Below are 18,726 nucleotides of genomic sequence, written 5' to 3'. Positions count from 1 at the left end.
TACCAGTTGGTAACGTAATCAATACAGGTTACAAACAAAATAGTATAGCGAACTCTGGCGAGAAAAAACAAAAATGTATTAGGCAAATAGGTTTATTTATGAGTGTTTTAATTGAGCATATAATAAAGATTTTGTTGTTGATCATATTAAATCAACTAAAAAGACAACGACCTTGAAAATTTACGAGCAATCACACCACTTTAAAATACAAGACGTGGAAAAGTTTAAAAACTTGATAAAACACTTAACCCATCGCGACCAGTAATAATCAATTAATCTTGATACATGTGAAATAATAAAATTTAATTCTTCTAGATGGGTTTTCCTAACATTTGACAAGAGTGGCAAAATCTACAGTGTTTACAAACATTACCTCTAATATTCGGCCAATTTTTCACAACTAAAAATTGATTGGTCACTGCCCGCTCGTCAACAGCGGGTGCAATAGGTGGCCTCCATTTGCTCATGAGGATCCCATTTTTAACAAAATAACAAACCGAGACTTGTCTTGCTTCAGTTTTGCTAGTAACCCTCTTATGCAGGATGATCTCGGAATCTTGGTGTTGTTTGATGATTGATGGTCGTTTGTCAATCTGATTCGAAAAGAGAGAATGGGTAGAAAAGAGAACCACTGTTATCAATACAGCTCGATTGATTAATACCTGGAATTAAAGTGGCTTCATCAAAATATATACCAATAACAGTGACATATTCTGCAATCGTTCTGACACCTGCACAAGCAGGATTTAAACCAAGGATTTCCTTCTCAACAGGTTCAACATTTTGATCCATGCAAGGCTTATCAGTTACTAAGTAGATGAAACACAATCTTGTCTCTAGCTACGTCAGTGCCAAGTAATAAATGAGTAACCTCAGTCGGCAAAGAATTCACAGATATGACATTCACTGGGTCCGAGACTAAATCGGATGCCACATTAACTAAATAAAGAGTTAGATTAACAAAGCATCCTGCTCTTTGAGTAAGAACACTTTCTTTATACAAAAAGACTTCTCAGTAAAAGGCAAAAATTATGATAATAAAAAAATCCGTGACGCTTCTTTGACAATTAATATTTGAATATGCATAGGCTTGGTAGAATGAACAATAAATGATATTCAACATTTTGACATGGTTATTACTTTTGCATATTTAAATCAGACTGGAGCTTCTTAGCCTACCCAATGTATTGCTTTCAATACCAAGCAGTAACATCTACCTCTTCGAAATAGGATGATATATTATAATCCTGTATTTATTCTGTTGCTTATTTTTCAATCCATAGCCCAAGGATGCCTGGTTTTTCCTTGAAGTTAATGGATCCAAAACTGTTTCTAGTATTACTGTCACATGCAAAGGAAAAGAGGAATTGGATGCTTTGGAAAGGAAACAGTTTACCATCAACAACGACAAGATGGTATTTAAATAGTTTACAAGTATTTGAGAAAGTGGAGTAAATAAAATAAATGTTCAAATCTGCAGTGTCTTATATTTGAATTATTGTGATAAATTTATTTCGCAGCAAACATATAAACAACTTTACCATACCACCGTATCACCTCAAAGAGTTGTACCTTTAGATAAAATACTCGTCTGGTGCAGGTAGCAGACTATAGCATGACTAACACAGATTACTCTAAATGGAGGTTCTATTTATTGTGTGTTAATGTAATGTATATATGTTACCGCACTTGCCTTCTACTCATTGGTGAGAAAATACAAGTCCAGTGTTTTGTTCAGTATTGGATTTGTTATGCCTTATTGGGTTCATGGTGGAGATTGAGACATTTCTCCATGCTTTGTAACATAAACCCTACAAATACAATAAAAACTACATTTACTACAATAATAAATAATATCGTCATCAGTGCATTATTGTTCCGCATGTTTACATTGATTCTCTTTACAGTACATTCAATACGAATAACTTACAACTCCATATAGTTATTAATTATCCATCTAGAGAGATAGTGGACCAACTAAACCTAAACAACAGTCAGTGTTTAGAGCACAAGTAGGGAACAGACAGACAGACAAACAAACAAACGTATGGACAGAACGATAAGCTAATAATAAAATGCAGGTTGATAACCTATTGAAATGTAATAAAATACAGCAACATGCGTTCCCGAGAAATATGCAGAGTACATATAAAATAAACTATTACATTAATCATATTATAAATATATCTACCTTATCATATGGGACAAAGGCCAATTTACATCCTTGCAAGCACAAGAAACTCTAAAGGACTGACCACTAATACTGTTCATACTATGTTGTTTATCCAGACAAGTAGCAAACTAACCAATCAGAAAGTTGTTTACCACTTGTCATACAATAGAACAACCTAGCATTGCTCAGTGAACAAAACTCTAACAGATAATCCTGGTTCAAGGTTACCTAAATGGCTAAATATGTGTAAACTGAGAATAACACTAATTGCAACTGATGACTGTATTTCCCTCAATAATAAACATTAACTACATAAAATAATAAAATACCTATTTCTGCCTAATTAAAACATGACTATAAAATTATAAAACATATGCTCCTGCTACATGTATTTATCATTATGATTTATGAGAGATAATATCCACATGACTTTGTGCCATAATTGTACAACAAATTATAGACTGAACATTGTGTGTTCTCTTGTGAAATATTCGCCTTATGCATTAGTTTTACCTAAAAAATTCAAAATAATGACATTTATTAGATGTTATAGCATTTTCTCTGAAACGTCGGGAGGCATCGCACGAAGTTCCTTCAGCCTCGCGTTCCAACCAGATTTTAAGGCTAGTAGAGAAGCAGCGAAATTCTTGATCCTGAGAGAAAGTTCAGATTCTTATCTTTGTATTTCTGAATCAAGGACTTTCTCACAATGATATGTTGCCACACATTTTGTTGTGATATTGAATTATTTTACAATTTCAGACAGAATCATCAGATATGACGGTATTTTTGCTAAAATCTTGGCAAAACGCACACGATGTTCCTCCTGACACAAGCAGTATCCTGGCACTACTGGAGAATGTCAATCAATGGCATCCGAGTCCCACTGAATCGAATCGAATTCTGATCTGCTCAAGGTTTGTAAACATATCAACAATAATTAAAGTCAAAGAGCCTTCATTAGTGACTGTAGCTTATTTTCTTTAGTTGCCCGCATTATTCTTACTGTAGTAAATGAACATTTTTTGATTGTGAAGGAAGGGCATATTTTACGGAGTCTTTTTAGTTTTTGCTGTTCTAAACAAATTGATAGTTCTTTATAACTGCACACTCGTCAACAATATTATGCACATGCTTTCCGATCGATATAAGAATATATCTGATGATGAGCTTTGAGGTTCTTTTGGTTAAGTTGTGACTTTGTGATCCACATACAATTATTCATTCGATCACTTAGTTTCTTCTAGTTTTTTCAGTAACTTCTTCAGACTTGCATTGGGACTATTTGGCGAGGTTTTCTTGACTAAATATTCTTGTCTGACTCATTTGCATTCTTTTCCAGAAGAACTTTAATGCAATGTATGCCATTCTTGTGTCATGTGATTTTACTTTTGATGAAAATTTAGGGAAAGCAAGAAGTCACCTGAAAAACAAGGGAGGAGAATTTCGTTTACATACCATGCATACAGAAGAGTTATGCGTTTAATATCGAGATGACATTGAAGTTTTAGATTACGGATACAAAATATGGGAATAACGCTGCTAACGATATTGACATACTACACATTGAGTGTTGTAAACCTGTACTTACATTTCAGGGAAATACATAGTATGTGAAGTTTTAACAAAAATTGGGAATATATGCCTTTTTAAAAAAATGAAATATCGATTATGTATACATGAAAATTCCATTCACTGACCTTTATATAAGCAGAAATATTCATGACAATTTTAAACATCTGTGTAATTTGGATCCTAACATATAAAACAATGTTTAGTAGTTTGCTAAGACATTTTGAGCAATGCACATTAGATTTTACAGTTATTTCATTTTTAAATTCAAATTATATGTCCATTTTGTTTCTCTATCAAAACCAAACTACATCCTTTGATTACACAAACACCTGGTTATTTGTGTCAGATTTGAGATGAACAGATGCGGTGTCATCTATACATTACTGACTGAAAAAGACAGAATTCGAAGAGACGGAGAAATTCATATATTGCGGACAAGCATGGACATGTTGGCAAGGAGTCGAACACTACTACCAACATTCGTAAGAATCTGTCTATTTTCTCTTAAGAAACCTGTTCAATTTTCGTAATCATTGCGTATTTGAAAAATGCACTATCAGACACAGACACGGAAACCTTTAAACAACATCTGTGTTCATTTTATATCAGAATTTATCATAGAGAGGGTTAAATTAGCACAGCCCTAAAAAACGACAACGCCATGCTCGTTTTGCTACTTGTTACTACTATTTCTGTTTCTGCTTATTCGCACTCTTCTTCGCCTTCTTCACACCATCATCATTATCATCATCAGTGTTATCACCACCATGCTAATCTCACCAGCATTAACATGACCATCATCATGGACACCATCACCATTATCACTACTGAAATGATGATGATGATCATCATTATCAATGAGTCAGAGTCTGTCGGAGATAGACTAATAGATTCACTTGGTAAACATTACTTTATTTATGCAAGAGGACAGACGAAAAAAAAAGCAGATATTATAAATATTCAAATGGTGTAACAATATACTGTATACACTGTACTTCACGTATCACAACCCTTTACTTCTTTCCCATAGGTCGCCATGTATCCTGTCGTAAATATTTGTAAAGTAATACACTATAAGCATATAGTGTTCGATCACAAAGTAACAAAGTCCAAAAAGGCAAAACAATAGAGAATATATAGGGGCTTTGAACTTTCATATGTACTTTCATATGTAAAATTTTAATGTATTCAATGCATCTGTAAAAGTGAGTATTATATATATATATATATATATATATATATATATATATATATATATATATATATATATATATATATATATATATATATATATATATATATATATATATATATATATATTTATTTATTTATATATATTTGTCTTGTCTTGTCTATGGTTCGTATTTACTTTGAAAAAGACTCATTAAGAGTCGCAAGCGCTCAAGGCAGATAGTTACTAGGTTTGCACTATTCGTTGTCAGTTTATTGCATTTAACTTACCCAATCCCTGACACGAGTGATCTCTAGCTGGATGCATTGTAAATGAGAAGATTCTTATTCGCCATATGATTTTCATTCTGAGGTGGTGGAACAAGCTGGCAATAAGTAGTAATGGATCGTATGCAATACAATCTTTGGAATGAACGTTAAATGTGTTCCATGCATTAAATAATGCTCGTGGTGATGAGAGTTTTGTTTCATTTCAGAACCAGTATATCTTTCTTCACAAATGTATGTTAAGCCATGCAACGCAGGAACGCACCTATGAAAACACAGCTGCTCTGAACAAAATAAAAGAAATCCTTTGATGATGACCAAGCGCGGCATTGAGTATAAACTTGGAAATAGTGCTACGAACCCTCGGCCAAAATTTTGACAAAACTACGATGAATACATTTAAGCATTGTCATAGTATCAGTTTTATGAAGCATTTTAGCTCAAAAAGTCGAATGATCGTGCATTGCTTGATACATTCTTATATAATTCATTAAACATTTGTTATGAATGTCGTATAGTGTTTTTGAATTAAGAGCTTTTTGAATATATCGTATTAAGACGGTGAATCCAATAGGTTTTCCTTTAGCAGACCTTCCGTCTCTGAATCAGCTTTAACAATAGGTTGGATGTAGAAATATTGCAAGGTATGGGAAATGTTTTTACAATGTGTGGCAACATGAGATGAAAATGATTGATAGATATATATATCTGATCTATGTTGGTTGATACGTTTAGATATTTGTTGACTGGTTTGTGCAATATGTTGGATGCCACATTTTTTGCATGTCATCAAATAAATAACATTTGATGTTGTACAATTAGTATCACAACTCATATTAAAAGTTTCTTAAGTATCATTACTAATGAAAGAAGTATTTGTAATAATAAATGAACAGTGCGAACATCTAGGTCAATTACATTTAGTTGATGATCCTATTTTATATGATGTTTCTTTAATTTAGAATTAGTTAAGAAATCTTTAAGATTTTTAATCCTTTTATAAGCAAGTGGGGATTTGCTTTCATGTAGCGATTTAACACTTGCTTTACATGATAAGTTTAATAAATCCCAATATTTATTGATAATCTTACCTATATTAGGCAGACTTGAATTATGTTCAGTAACAAAAGGAATGATATGTTCATTTCTACTTTTGATTTAACATTGTAAAGATTCAAGTCGTGTAAGAGAATATACTTTTTGGAAAGCAGTATTAATGATGTCAATAGGGTAATTTCTATTTAAATAATGCTGACCTAACTCTGTCAAAGATGATTTAAAAACAGCGGCATCCGAAGTAATTCTTCTATATCTTTTTGCTTGTCTATATGGTATCCCGTGTTTACATGATTTAGGATGGCATGAAGAATATTCAACATATTGATGAATACTCTTGTTTTTAACATGAACCATGGTAATGATATCATTATTTTCATTTTTCACGACATCAACGTCCAAAAATGATGCTTTGATTTTAGACACATTGAATGTAAATTTTATAGTTGGATGTAATTTGTTTAAACTGTCTGTAAAATAATAAAGGTCTTCGAATAAATAACTCGAAATCATAAAGATATCGTCTGAAAATCTTAACCATACATCTGGATTTTAAGAGGCATTTATTTAGAAAATCATTTTCTAATTTTCCCATAAATGAAGATGCATAAGCAGGTGCCATAGGACTACCCATTGCTGTTCCCATTTTTTGGAGATAGTTTGTATTACCAAATTGAAAAGGTTATTTTCGAGCACAAATTTTATCAAATCACAAACATGTTATTTTGATAGGTTATATGTACATTCGTTTTCTATAAGATAATATTTACACGCTTCGATACCATCTTTGTGTAGTATATTTGAGAAGAGTGAGACCGCATCAAGTATAACAAGGAATGAATTTTCAGTTAGTGTCGGTAAAGTTTTCAGTTTGGTAATGAGATCAAATGTATCTTTGACATATGAAGGTAGTGATTTCATCAATGGTTGTAAAATGCGATCAATGTATTGAGATATATTATTTGTAATTAAGTTATATGTAGAAATAATGGGTCTACCTGGATATCCTAAATGTAGTGACTTATCAACCGTTTTATGTATTTTTGGTAAAATATAAAACTGAGGTGTGCGTATTTTATTTCAGAAGATATCTAGTTCATCATATATGGATTAATTGTGTACAGCGATTTGATTAATACATTTGCTTAATTTTTCTTAAATTTTTCAGAAGGATTATATGAAAGTTTTGTGTAATATTTTTCATCATTTAATTGTCTTTCTATTTCTCTTATATAATCTTCCATATTCATTATTACTATGGCGCAAGACTTACTAGCTTTTCTAAAGATGATAATCCTTTCGTCTTGTGATAAGGTACGTAAAGAATTTAGTTCTTCTTTAGATATGTTTGTAAAATGATTTTATTAAGACTGTTATTTAAAATTTCTTATTTAGTTGCTTCAATATAAAAATCGAGATAAATATCTCGTCCACTAGATGTAAATGTTGATTCTTTTTTATTGAAAAAGGGCTTATTTTGTAGATGAAAACTATTTTCATATTGTGAAGATGTACATGATTGTGAGAAAATTATTTTAATTTTAACGATCTTGTGCATTTAAAAAATTCTTCTGCTAAATTAATATTATCATGCACTTGGTTCTATCCCTTACCTAGAAGAATGTAATCATTATTAGTCAGAATTAGTTTATAAAGGGTTAACACAGTTTCTTTTCCTCTTTCGATTTCCTTTTTCCTTTTCTTTTCTTTCCTCCATCTGTTCTTTTGTATTTTAATAAATCTCCTATTCTTTCTGTTGTTTGTGTTGTTTTCAACAGATCCTTGAGGGTTTCCATTAGTCTTTGTATTGTTGCTATAACGGTTATGTTAGATTCTTGTGTAGTTTGCTTCGCCACACTTACTGCATCTGTAGAGGTTGATTTTGTGTGGCTGTGGTTGTTAAGTGTATTGCTTGATTATCTTTCTCATTATTTTGAATGGGTCTATTATTGTTATCGGTGTGATTTGGTTGATTTGTAATTCTTGCTGTTGGAGATGCTTGTTTTATTTACTTCTCATGACTTGTTGGTTATTCCGTGTGTGATTATTAGTTACTGCACGTTTTGTTTTTACATTGATGAAGTTAATGTGCTCTGCTGATTTATTTGGTTGTTGATTATCTCGTTTTGATTTTTCTCTAGTAATTTACGATGCTGTTGTTTTTCTTTGTCCAGGAAAATTGTTTTACTCTCTCTGTAAATTCTGTAACTTTTCAGCTGACTTGATAATAGTCCGTCTTGTTTAGATTCCATTTTTATAAAAAAGGTCTTCCTAAAAAATGCCAGTATTGCCTTTTATCAAAGTTTTCAGTTCATCTCTATGTTCTTCTAGTCTTTTGCCTATCTTGATCACTCTCCTCTGATGTCCTTCTTTTAGTCTATCACATATTTCCAAAGATACTTTTTCCAATAGGGAGTCAATTGATGCCATAATAACACATTCTATTTTTACGTGCACACACACACAGACACACATACATACGTACATACATACATACATATGTCTGTGTGTGGGTGAACTTTATAGTATATTTGTTCATTGGCAAACGTTAAGATATGTACAATTTGTACCGCAAGTGGACAGTAGGATGTTAATTCTTTGGATTTAGACCGGGTAAAATACGAATGAGCTTTGTTGCGGATACATCATGTATTAAGTAACTTGTAAGCATGTATTTCAGGTTATGGTTTGATAAAGGTAATGTCAAAATCGGTATAATTCGACTTACGATGGCTGAACACTTATATAAAATATCTAATTACGTCGCAGGTCGGTTCAGTTCAAGCAAGAACTAAGACGAAGCAATAATCTGAGCAGTGTAGGTCGTAAGTGGCTGAGCTAGCGTTTGAGACTGAGATTTTGTGCCAATAAATCATAAAATATAAAGTTTGATTGGTTAACAGTGGAACATTAACATCAAACTCAGTTTGGCATCTGGCGATCTCTGGTAGTCTGTAGAAAAAATATATTACTATTACAACGGAAACTGGAACTGATGAAAGATCAATTAATTTCATATTAGAGGTTCATATCCTTTTTCAGCTATTTTATCATGAATATTTTAGCATCTTGAGGTAAGGTATATTTTACACAATACACCAAAATATTAACAAATATGTATATATGATCTTTTTGACCTTTAGGTATTTCTAAAAATAAAATATAATTCTCATTACAATTTATGTAAACGTGCAAAGCTTATTTGTAAAATAAATGTGTCATACTAATATGTACTTTTATTTCTACGTTATTGATCTTTATTTGTAAGTATCTAGAAAGCAAATGTATGTCCGTGATATTTAAATACGTAAAGACGTATTTATGTTGCTGACCTAATATATTTTTCCGGAGTTGGTTGGGTGAGATGTCCAATCGAGTGCCCCCCCCCCCCCCCATATACATGAATTGGGTTTTGTCGCGATAAAACTCAAAATAACCGTTATTGATATATAACCAAATTACCCTCTTCCATCTCCATCTTTGGAACAATTTTACTAACTATCAATATGTTGATATTTACCGTTAACGTTGTAGTATCTCAGTATGCATTTTGTAAACAAATGCAAATATCCTAATGTAAGACAACCCCAAATAACACCGTCCATCACTATTAAAGAATTAAAAATCAGATTCCTGATATCATTCTCAATTTTCCTAAAAATGTTTTTGCTTTTGGTTCAAAATCTGTACTCTACATTCTTTTCAAGTAGCATTATTCACTTTGCTAACTTGTCCTTATGTAGGAAATAAGTTCTGTTTTGTATCTTATGGAAACGAATCTCAGTAATAGTGTAAAGTCAGGAGCTCCCCATCGTCTCCATTGTAATTTTTTTGAGTAGTGGTAATTGCAACATAGCTGAGGCACAGGAGCGCATGATACTTAGATGAGGCAGCCATGTAGTTCCACCATTAGTAACTCAAGATCTCTGCTAAAATATGATTACGAATAAACTCAGGCGGTTCAGTGGGAGTCACGCCATCTTTGTTCATATCCTCGTACTTTATCCTATTACTATTTAAAGGACATCGTGTTACCCTTTCCATTATGTTGCACAAAATATCTCAAACTATAGATCACCTTCGTGGAAGTTCTTTCTCTAGAAGTGCCAGCCTGAATTAGAAGCGGCAAAGGTTGTGCCTATATCAAAAATAACGCCAGGTTTCTCCTGTGGGCAGTGTTATACACATTATTCCTGCGTCAAATAAGATACAATTACGCAGCGTATCAAAACAAGTTGCGTTTTACAGGCGTCAGTTTTTCGGCAAGGTAATATTTTCGTGAACGTCTTTGGTGTGGACGATTTCACTTGAGCTGAGAAATAAAATTTGAATATGTAATAAATTCATCACAAGACTACAGATGGCCACTTATGCTGCGTAACGAATTTTAATGGACTGATGAAAGGATAGTACACCAGGCATAAGGTCAAAATATTTTACTGTCGAAAATGTCTGTATGGCATTATACGAGAAGACTTGCTCGTCCGTGATCTAGATTACAATGACACTACACGTGTTTTGATGCCAAGCAAAGGCACTATTCTAGCGTATGAGTGCTTTTTTTAATTTGTGCCTTTATTTGATTCACGCAATATTCCTATTGCTGCCTGAGAAAAAAATAATCAAAAGCTTATTTTATGAGAGAATGTGAAGAGCAGTTTCCTGCGAATATTCGTACCGCTCGGCTGGTATCGGTGACGTCGTACGCAATACCATACATTTGTATCACGGTGCTGACTGAGTAGAGTCTTTCATAAATAGTTAGTTGGATGGAGCAAGATCTGTAGGCATTGGTTCCGCAACAAATGTGGTTTATACAGCAGAGGATAGCAACCATTTTATTAAAGCAGACAATTGTTATATATTTAAGGAGACACTTAGTTATGATCAAGCCAGAGATCAATGTAATTTAACTGACAAATATATACGTAAGGACCATAACCAATACAATCTTCTTTTAATTCAGGTGGTGCGGCATAATCTACTCGGCTAAAATGCATACTCGGTCGAAAACCACGTCGGAAACTACAACCAAGACAGGACATCAGCTGCAATTCGAGCAACAGGGAGCGCCACATGTCATTTTTAATTGGTTACCTGCGCTTTGTAAACAGTTACCAGTGTTTGCAGGATTTGCTAGATGAACTAATCAAATATACAAAGTCTTAGACAAAAACGTTTAGGAGCAACATTGATTTGGTCATGCGCAAAGCAATGTAACCGTATGATTACATGTGATTTTTGAACGTATTTGCCTTTGATGAAACGAGTTTGCAAGTAAAACGATATTTCTTTATCCTGCTTATAAACGCTTAAGTTTCGGATTAGGATTGCGAAAATGCCTACAATGTATTAAGCCAAATCATTATAGAGAATCTTTCCGCGTATCAAGAACTGCATCTGAATATAAATGTGCTGCTGATTCCTGTCGTGTATGAAACTTTTCGTGACATGTGCGTGTCTTATTACGGGCTAGATCCTGCTTGGAATAACTCCGATCCTGGCGTATCATAAGACGGCGCACTCAAGATGTCTAACGCAGAGCAATAATTGATTACGGACATCGACATGTATCATTTAATAGAAAATGGACTTTTTCACGGTGGAATTTAAGTGATTTCTAACAAACTTCCTGTCGTAGACATCAAATATATATCCGAATAAGATACCCCACAGCCATCCAAGGACTTTCTCTATTTTAAACACAATTTTCGTGATCGTTAGGCCTCGATACAAAGATAACAATTTTGGCAGTTTTTCTTGGATGTAGCCAGAAAGTTTGACTGAAGGAATGTTGCGGGGCGACATTAATACCGGCTACGTTTGGAAGTATATCTTGACTATCTTACGGTTATTCATGATCTGCGCAATGTCTCTCCTCTTGGTGGATAAGACGCGATATTTTATTTACTGAGAAAATATGACCCAATGTCTTGGCTTAGGCATGAGCCTGGTTAGAATGCATCGTGTAATCAAATTAGACTGGATGCAAAACTACAATGATTTTAACACAAACAAAAGAATGCATAAACGTTTTTGATAGAACTTTGTTTAAGGTGATGAACTTATCCCGTATTTGGCAAAATGATCCAAAAAATAAGAGAGCGAGTCAGTATATCACTGGTCTACAGACAGGAACGGAGAGACAAGCTGGTTGTAGATCCCGGTTTTTGTCGCGATGAAGATTCTTGTAAATGAAACCATAGTGTCAATTGGTACAAAGAAAACACTTACCGTTCTCAGTAATCTCAGTGTTTTTGACGCATCGTCAAACGCCAAGCACATTCTAATTAGAATCTTTTATGGAAAACCTGCTTTATGTCTGATAAAAAATATATTGCCAGTGGAAAATTGTCTGCCACAATGCTAACACAGCTGCTTTGATAGAGTATTTGTTATCTCGGGCTTTTGCAGCCTCATTATGCTCCAAGAGCCAGCATCTTATGAAAGTCTGCCATAAACATCTTGCTGTAAATTGCTTGTGTTGAGTAAATCTCAGATTGAGGTCTTATAATATAATAACTCCACGTGTTTAATTGTTCGCTTGTTCCTATTATCTCCAGGACAGTATGCCATTTCATACAATACAAAGTGTGGCAAGTAACTCATTCATGTAGCAGATACTGATACAACTAAGTAGATTCAATATTTTTCGCTGATCAAAGCGTGCGTCTTAGGATTACGTAATGGCTTGGTCTTAGTGCGATTTAAGTCGAGCTTTGCATTTGATTTGCATAGAGGGTTATAATGACATTAAGAAGTTTGTTTAGGCTACTCCGTAAAGACCTGTAATATAAACAAGTTATCAGACATATCTATGATCTGATTTGAAAAGCTACATGAGTTGTATTCAGCATCTCTCACACGGTAAATATTTATTTGGTATAACTTGATATACAACCCTTTTAGAACGTTTTCAAATCCAAGAAATCCCAACCCCGTCGTCAATAATAGACTTTTTCTGAAATAAAAATTGCTACTGTTACAAAGTCTGAGACCATCATGTCGCAACAATGGTGTTATCTTGTCTTTTTACTGAAAACATAATTGCGTGGAAATGCTTTTTCATATTTCTCTCTATATCATCTGATCATGTTTTCCTTCACGTCCACGTTCCGAATCTGATGGATACTTTGCATCACGTTAGTACTTTTTCCATATAAAGCAGTGTGTTCACCTGTTTAACCACCCGTCGTTGACTAGTCAAAAGTGTTAAACAAATGGCATGAAAATATTACAAGAGCAATTGAAGCCATGATGCTCATACATCGGGATAGGCAGCATCTGTTACAAAAGAACCCTGTCAGGAAGAACGATATCGTCTTGAAAATGGAGCAGGACTTAGTAGCGAATGTACTGCTCCCAAGGTACAGCAAAGAGAAAAAAAGACTGTGAGCAGAGACAAAGATTACTGCAGAGAAATATGAACAGCGCTAGAAGCAACAATACAGAGAAAAGCGACAGTAGAATGAGATAAGACAGAAGATGCAGTGCATAAAAAAGACTGACGCCCTCTCCTCCTTCTTTAGAGGATCCTAAGCTGTGGTGAGGCCTGTGGAGAGACATGGCCGTCCTCCCAGTATATAAATCCAAGACAACTCGAAAATAAATTGTCCTGTTCAGGACCAACAATCTCTTGAAAAGAGATAATAAATCATGATACCCACTCCCAAAAGCTATGTTTGCCTGTTTTGCGAATATTTGTGTATGCATTATTCCTGTCATTCCCCACCAAAATCTTAAAAATCCCTTCCATAATAAAATGCGTTTGTTGGGAATAGGTTTTCTTGAGGGTATAGTGGGGTAGATCTTTATTTGCGTGTAGATGAAGAATGAAATCCAAGATAAAGTCAGAAGACTGGGTCATACTGACTGGACGACAGAGAAGGAGAAGAAAGAAGAGTGGAGGAAGGAGGATAACTCGCCAAGTTTAGGGTGGAGCTTTTTGACGTCCAACCACTTCTAAGAAATTGCTAGAAATTAAATATACTAATCTTAATGGTATTTTGTATTTTATTTGCATGATTTTTTAATGTCTGTGTACGTTTGTGTTTGTGTATGAATATTTTGTTGAAAACTAAAACTTTCTACCCCCTTCACTTCTTCTTCTCTACTATGTTATTGTTGGTGTTTGTGTGTAAAGACATAGTAGAATGTATATAAACCCTGTATATAAAGTATGTTTTTATATTATTATGAATGTGCATACACATAACATTTTTAAAGCTGTATTTGATTGAGGAGTGTTTATGAACGCTCGCAAAATTCTCACTATTGCTAAATTAGACATCATATGGCTTTCTATACTGGAGGCATCTGTGTCAAAACTTTAAATACAAGAATATCAATTATTTCTGCCCTGATGTTAACGTAGGAATAAATAAATTTTCCAGTAAATAAGATTTTATACAATTTTACCTAACCTAGGTCTCATTATTACCGCATGGGAAATTTTAATTCTAGAATATTCCAAATGTTTACAAGATAAAATATGTTACCATTATCATAAAATAGAACGCGGTAAACACAATTCCTTGGCTCAGACCAATATAAATATATTTAATTCTTTTGATAATTATCCTAATATTATAACCATACACATAAAGAAAATATTGAAATGTATTAGTTCTTTACATAATTTAAAAATTAGCTAGGTCCGTCACACAATGAACTTGAGCTTGTATAAAGTCAGCTATAATATACGATTTTAAATAACCCACAGCATATAACATAACCTTTTACAAAAAATAACTAACGAAAAACGCAAATCGAATATGCATAACATCTCTCCTAACAAAGAAAACGAAAGATTTGTGCACTAAAGTTTTCCTTAACTATTTGTCAAAAGTACATGTGAAAATCACATAAGATGATATCTTCTTCATGACATAAAATGTACATCAAATTATATAACATTTCTATACACGTAAAAGTGCGTCTGCTATTACATTATCTTTTCGTTGATGTAAATATTGTATTCCTGCAACATCAAACCTGACCCTAATAATCTCTGATCTTTTGTTTTTCGTTTTGTCAGTGAAGATTTAGGATCAATAAATTACAATATTTGGAGATAGAGCTGAACAAATATACATTTCAAAGCGTTACAAGTCCATTATCAAAGCCAAACATTACTCCTCGATTGTGGAATAGTTTTCCTGGTGTTTTATAATTTATTAGAAAAATAGCATACTGGATGATCTACACCATTTGTGTTTAATAGAAACAATATTGCACCAACCCCAACATTACATGTATCAACATTTTAAATGAATGATTAAACTTTGGAGCTAATGAAACCGGTGCACTCTTAATTATGGCCTTTAAATTGTCAAGAATCAGGGCATTTTCCAGACCAATTAAACTTTGGGGTTTTTGTTTGTTGTTTGTTTTTGTTCAGCGAATGGTCAGTGGAGGAAGAATTGGAGCGACATTTCCGTTAATGTCCAGCAATATAAATCACATCAGTTGCTTTTTACTGATAGACCTAGGGAATTCAGAGATAAACTTCAGTTAGCATCTATAGGTTGAACTTGTCCGTATCCCACGATATATCTTATAAATGTAAGACAAGCATGGCAAAACACCCTTTTGGATAGGATAAATTGTCAAAAGTTAATCAGTAAAGCTGTCGAAGAATTTCCGAGCTGACCTTAAATTATCTTTCCGCGTATCGTTGCAAATGCTGACATCTTCTCTGTAAGTATCACAATTATCCTCACAGATGTAACCATGTTCATTAAACGTTGAAAAGTGCAAGGTGAACTCTTCATCCCAAACGACAGCACTTCTAATTGATAAAGTCCATCTGAATTACGAAAATCGAAATTTCGTTTCCTTTTTCCGTCAGTGGAATGTGTAATAGCCCTTTCAAAAGGTCAAATCAGGTGACATATTTTGCATGTCAATTTTATCAACCCAGTCATCGTTTCTTGGAAATGCAAATGAATCTGTTTCGCTCACACTGTTTACCTTTCTATAGGCTGTGCACGTACGAAAGTATTATCTGGTCTCGGTACAAGGAAACATGATGAACTAATTGGTTCAATAAAATAATTCTCCAGCAACAAATGAATTTCTTTTTTCGAAACATTCCTGTTTGGAGGGTTCATCCTGTACATCGGCTGACTTCTTTGTTTTTGTAAGAACATCTGGAGAAAAAGTGCTCATAGTCAGGTAATAGCTGTTTTAGTTCTTTCTTTTCTTGTTGTTGTAGATATGACAGTTTTTGGTCAAGATGATTCATAGTTTTTGAACTTTGAAGACTGGTACCACAAACATCATTACAGTCCGATTGCATTCATCACTTAAATCCTCACTTTGCAGGATATGTACATCTACATTGCATACATGATTCATCTGACAATCTAAAACATACTCCTTTAATATATTTATATGGCAAAGTTTTTTGGTTTTCGCCTTCCATGAGTTTTAATGATATAATTTAAATCATACGCTTTTTTCAACTGTATATGGACTTCAATGTTTAGCCTGAAAAGGGTTTTGAGGTAAAGGTAAGAGAGCCATAACTATATTATCAGGCTGAAAATTCTTTTTCTTTGTACTTTTGCCATACCTTAATTTAATTTGTCATTGAGTAGTGTGCAGATTAGGTCTTGCAATCCTAAAGCATTTGATAACTTATATTTAAAATTAGAAACATATTCGAGAAGATTATTTTTTTTATTTTCATTTGAAAGAACTTTCGTTTTTAACAACTTCAATGGTCCACGGACAGCATGTCAGCAAATTAGTTCAAAAGGAGTAAATGCTAAAGACTCTTGATCTGATTCCCTGACAGCAAAAAAAAAAAAAACAGCAAAGAAACACCGTCACAATCTTATCCAGTATCAAAGTCATATGACCGAATTTTTTTTTCAAACAGTGACGAACTCGTTATAAAGCCGCCTGCTTTCAGGGTAATAGGCAGAACACATGAATTGTTGGAAGAGCAATTCATGCATAAGGTGGTGGAAATTTCCAGTAATATCTTTTGGTTCCTAATAAGATTGGACAAATTTGAGAAAGCCAAATTGTGTAAAATGGCTCTATCAAAGTTTTTACTATTGTTTTAGTTTTAACGTTCCTCAAAGGAATTGCCACTGTGAATCTTATAGACTTCACATATATCAATACGTGATGGTTGCTTGACTTGGTCACATGTAAAGGAACGACACAGTATACCATTATTCTGCTAAATCGTTGGTCAAATTCCAGGAATAGGTTGCATATGAACCCTATGTATCTTCTGATTGTGTTTATGCAATTAGTGTAACAAGATCAAGATTATTTACGAAGATCACGTTTATTTATTGGTCAATACAAATGATTTGAGATCTTGCGATCTGTCTTGCTTAAATGACCTGCCAAATACATTGCATGAACTAGACTAATACGATCCCGTCTGAACAACTTAGGAACAACAATATGATAGTTCACGGACCACTCGTCACCAGCGGGTACCCCAGTGGTCTCCATTTCTCGAGAAGACCCTATTTTTAAAAAAGTAACGAATATGTAATTATGAGGAATCTGTTTAGTTAATCGACCACCGAAACAAACAGGAGATCTCATGATCTTTTTTCTAGTCAATGACAAGTAGATGTTGTTTGTCACCTTGATTAGAATAAAGAGAATAGGTAGTGAAAAGAGGATCACTGTGATCAATTACCCTTTGATTGTTCCAAACGAGGAGCAAAGGTGAACTCATCCAAAGCCTTACCAATACATGTGTCAGCTAAAGGATTACGTTCTTGATCAACATCATTCTCAAGAACTCTCGTTCCCATAGCTCTAGTAACTGCACAAACTTGGTATAAATCATGGATTTCTTTTAAATAGGATTGACCTTCTGATCTAGAAAGGCTTGTCATTACAAGTTGATTAACCACAATCTTATCTCCAACTAGGTCATTGCCTAGTAATAAATGAATACATATAATGGGCAAAGACGTCACAGTTGTTATTGTCACGAGTCCTGAGACTAAGTCTGATGACAAATTTACACAATTAGAGAGGAACTTTAACAAATCCGCACTATATTCCCCGAATAAGAACGCTCTCATTAGAAGAAGACTCCTGAGAAAAGGCAACGTATCAGATAATAATATTTCGAGAAGCTCCTTTGTACCTTAAAATTTTAGTAGGGCAAAGTTGGTAGAATCACTCATGGTTGATACGGATCGTTTCTACTGAATGGTTAATAAGTCATAGTAAAATCAGTCTTAAGTTGTTCGACCCGAAAAATGCATTCCTTTCAATACATGACCGTGACCTTGACGTCTTAGAAATATGAACATCTGGATTACGCCTATCATCATAATGTTGCTTATTTTCAATTTGTAGCAATCAAACATAACGTGCCATCTTTTATTACAACACGTGCACGTAGGAAGCGATAAGAATTTCTGATCAGTCTTATCGGCAAATTTATTCCTAAATCTTCTGCCGGATTGAGATTTGGG

The 18,726-nt window shown here is 33.8% G+C and overlaps 1 protein-coding gene across 1 annotated transcript; it reads left to right on the top strand.

Annotated features, from left to right (window-relative positions):
* The first annotated feature begins 1,264 nt into the window (after positions 1 to 1,264).
* Positions 1,265 to 6,047, top strand: LOC149796248 (receptor-type tyrosine-protein phosphatase V-like). The gene is made up of 4 exons (XM_089960198.1): positions 1,265 to 1,415; positions 2,936 to 3,090; positions 4,095 to 4,230; positions 5,416 to 6,047. The coding sequence occupies exons 1-4, from the start codon at positions 1,413 to 1,415 to the stop codon at positions 5,515 to 5,517; spliced, it is 396 nt and encodes a 131-aa protein (XP_089816324.1). The 5' UTR covers positions 1,265 to 1,412; the 3' UTR covers positions 5,518 to 6,047.
* The last annotated feature ends 12,679 nt before the right edge of the window (positions 6,048 to 18,726 follow it).

Source organism: Sinohyriopsis cumingii, chromosome 6, assembly GCF_028554795.1.
Source record: "Sinohyriopsis cumingii isolate HCF-2022 chromosome 6, ASM2855479v2, whole genome shotgun sequence".
Classification (NCBI taxonomy): domain Eukaryota; kingdom Metazoa; phylum Mollusca; class Bivalvia; order Unionida; family Unionidae; genus Sinohyriopsis; species Sinohyriopsis cumingii.
The sequence above is the reverse complement of the archived record's forward strand: the minus strand, read 5'-3'. Positions and strand labels throughout refer to the sequence as shown.

Coding starts and splice junctions, on each gene's coding strand:
- LOC149796248 (XM_089960198.1), top strand. Junction 3,091..4,094: donor CGAATTCTGATCTGCTCAAG/GTTTGTAAACAT, acceptor TATTTGTGTCAG/ATTTGAGATGAACAGATGCG. Junction 4,231..5,415: donor GAACACTACTACCAACATTC/GTAAGAATCTGT, acceptor GTTTCATTTCAG/AACCAGTATATCTTTCTTCA.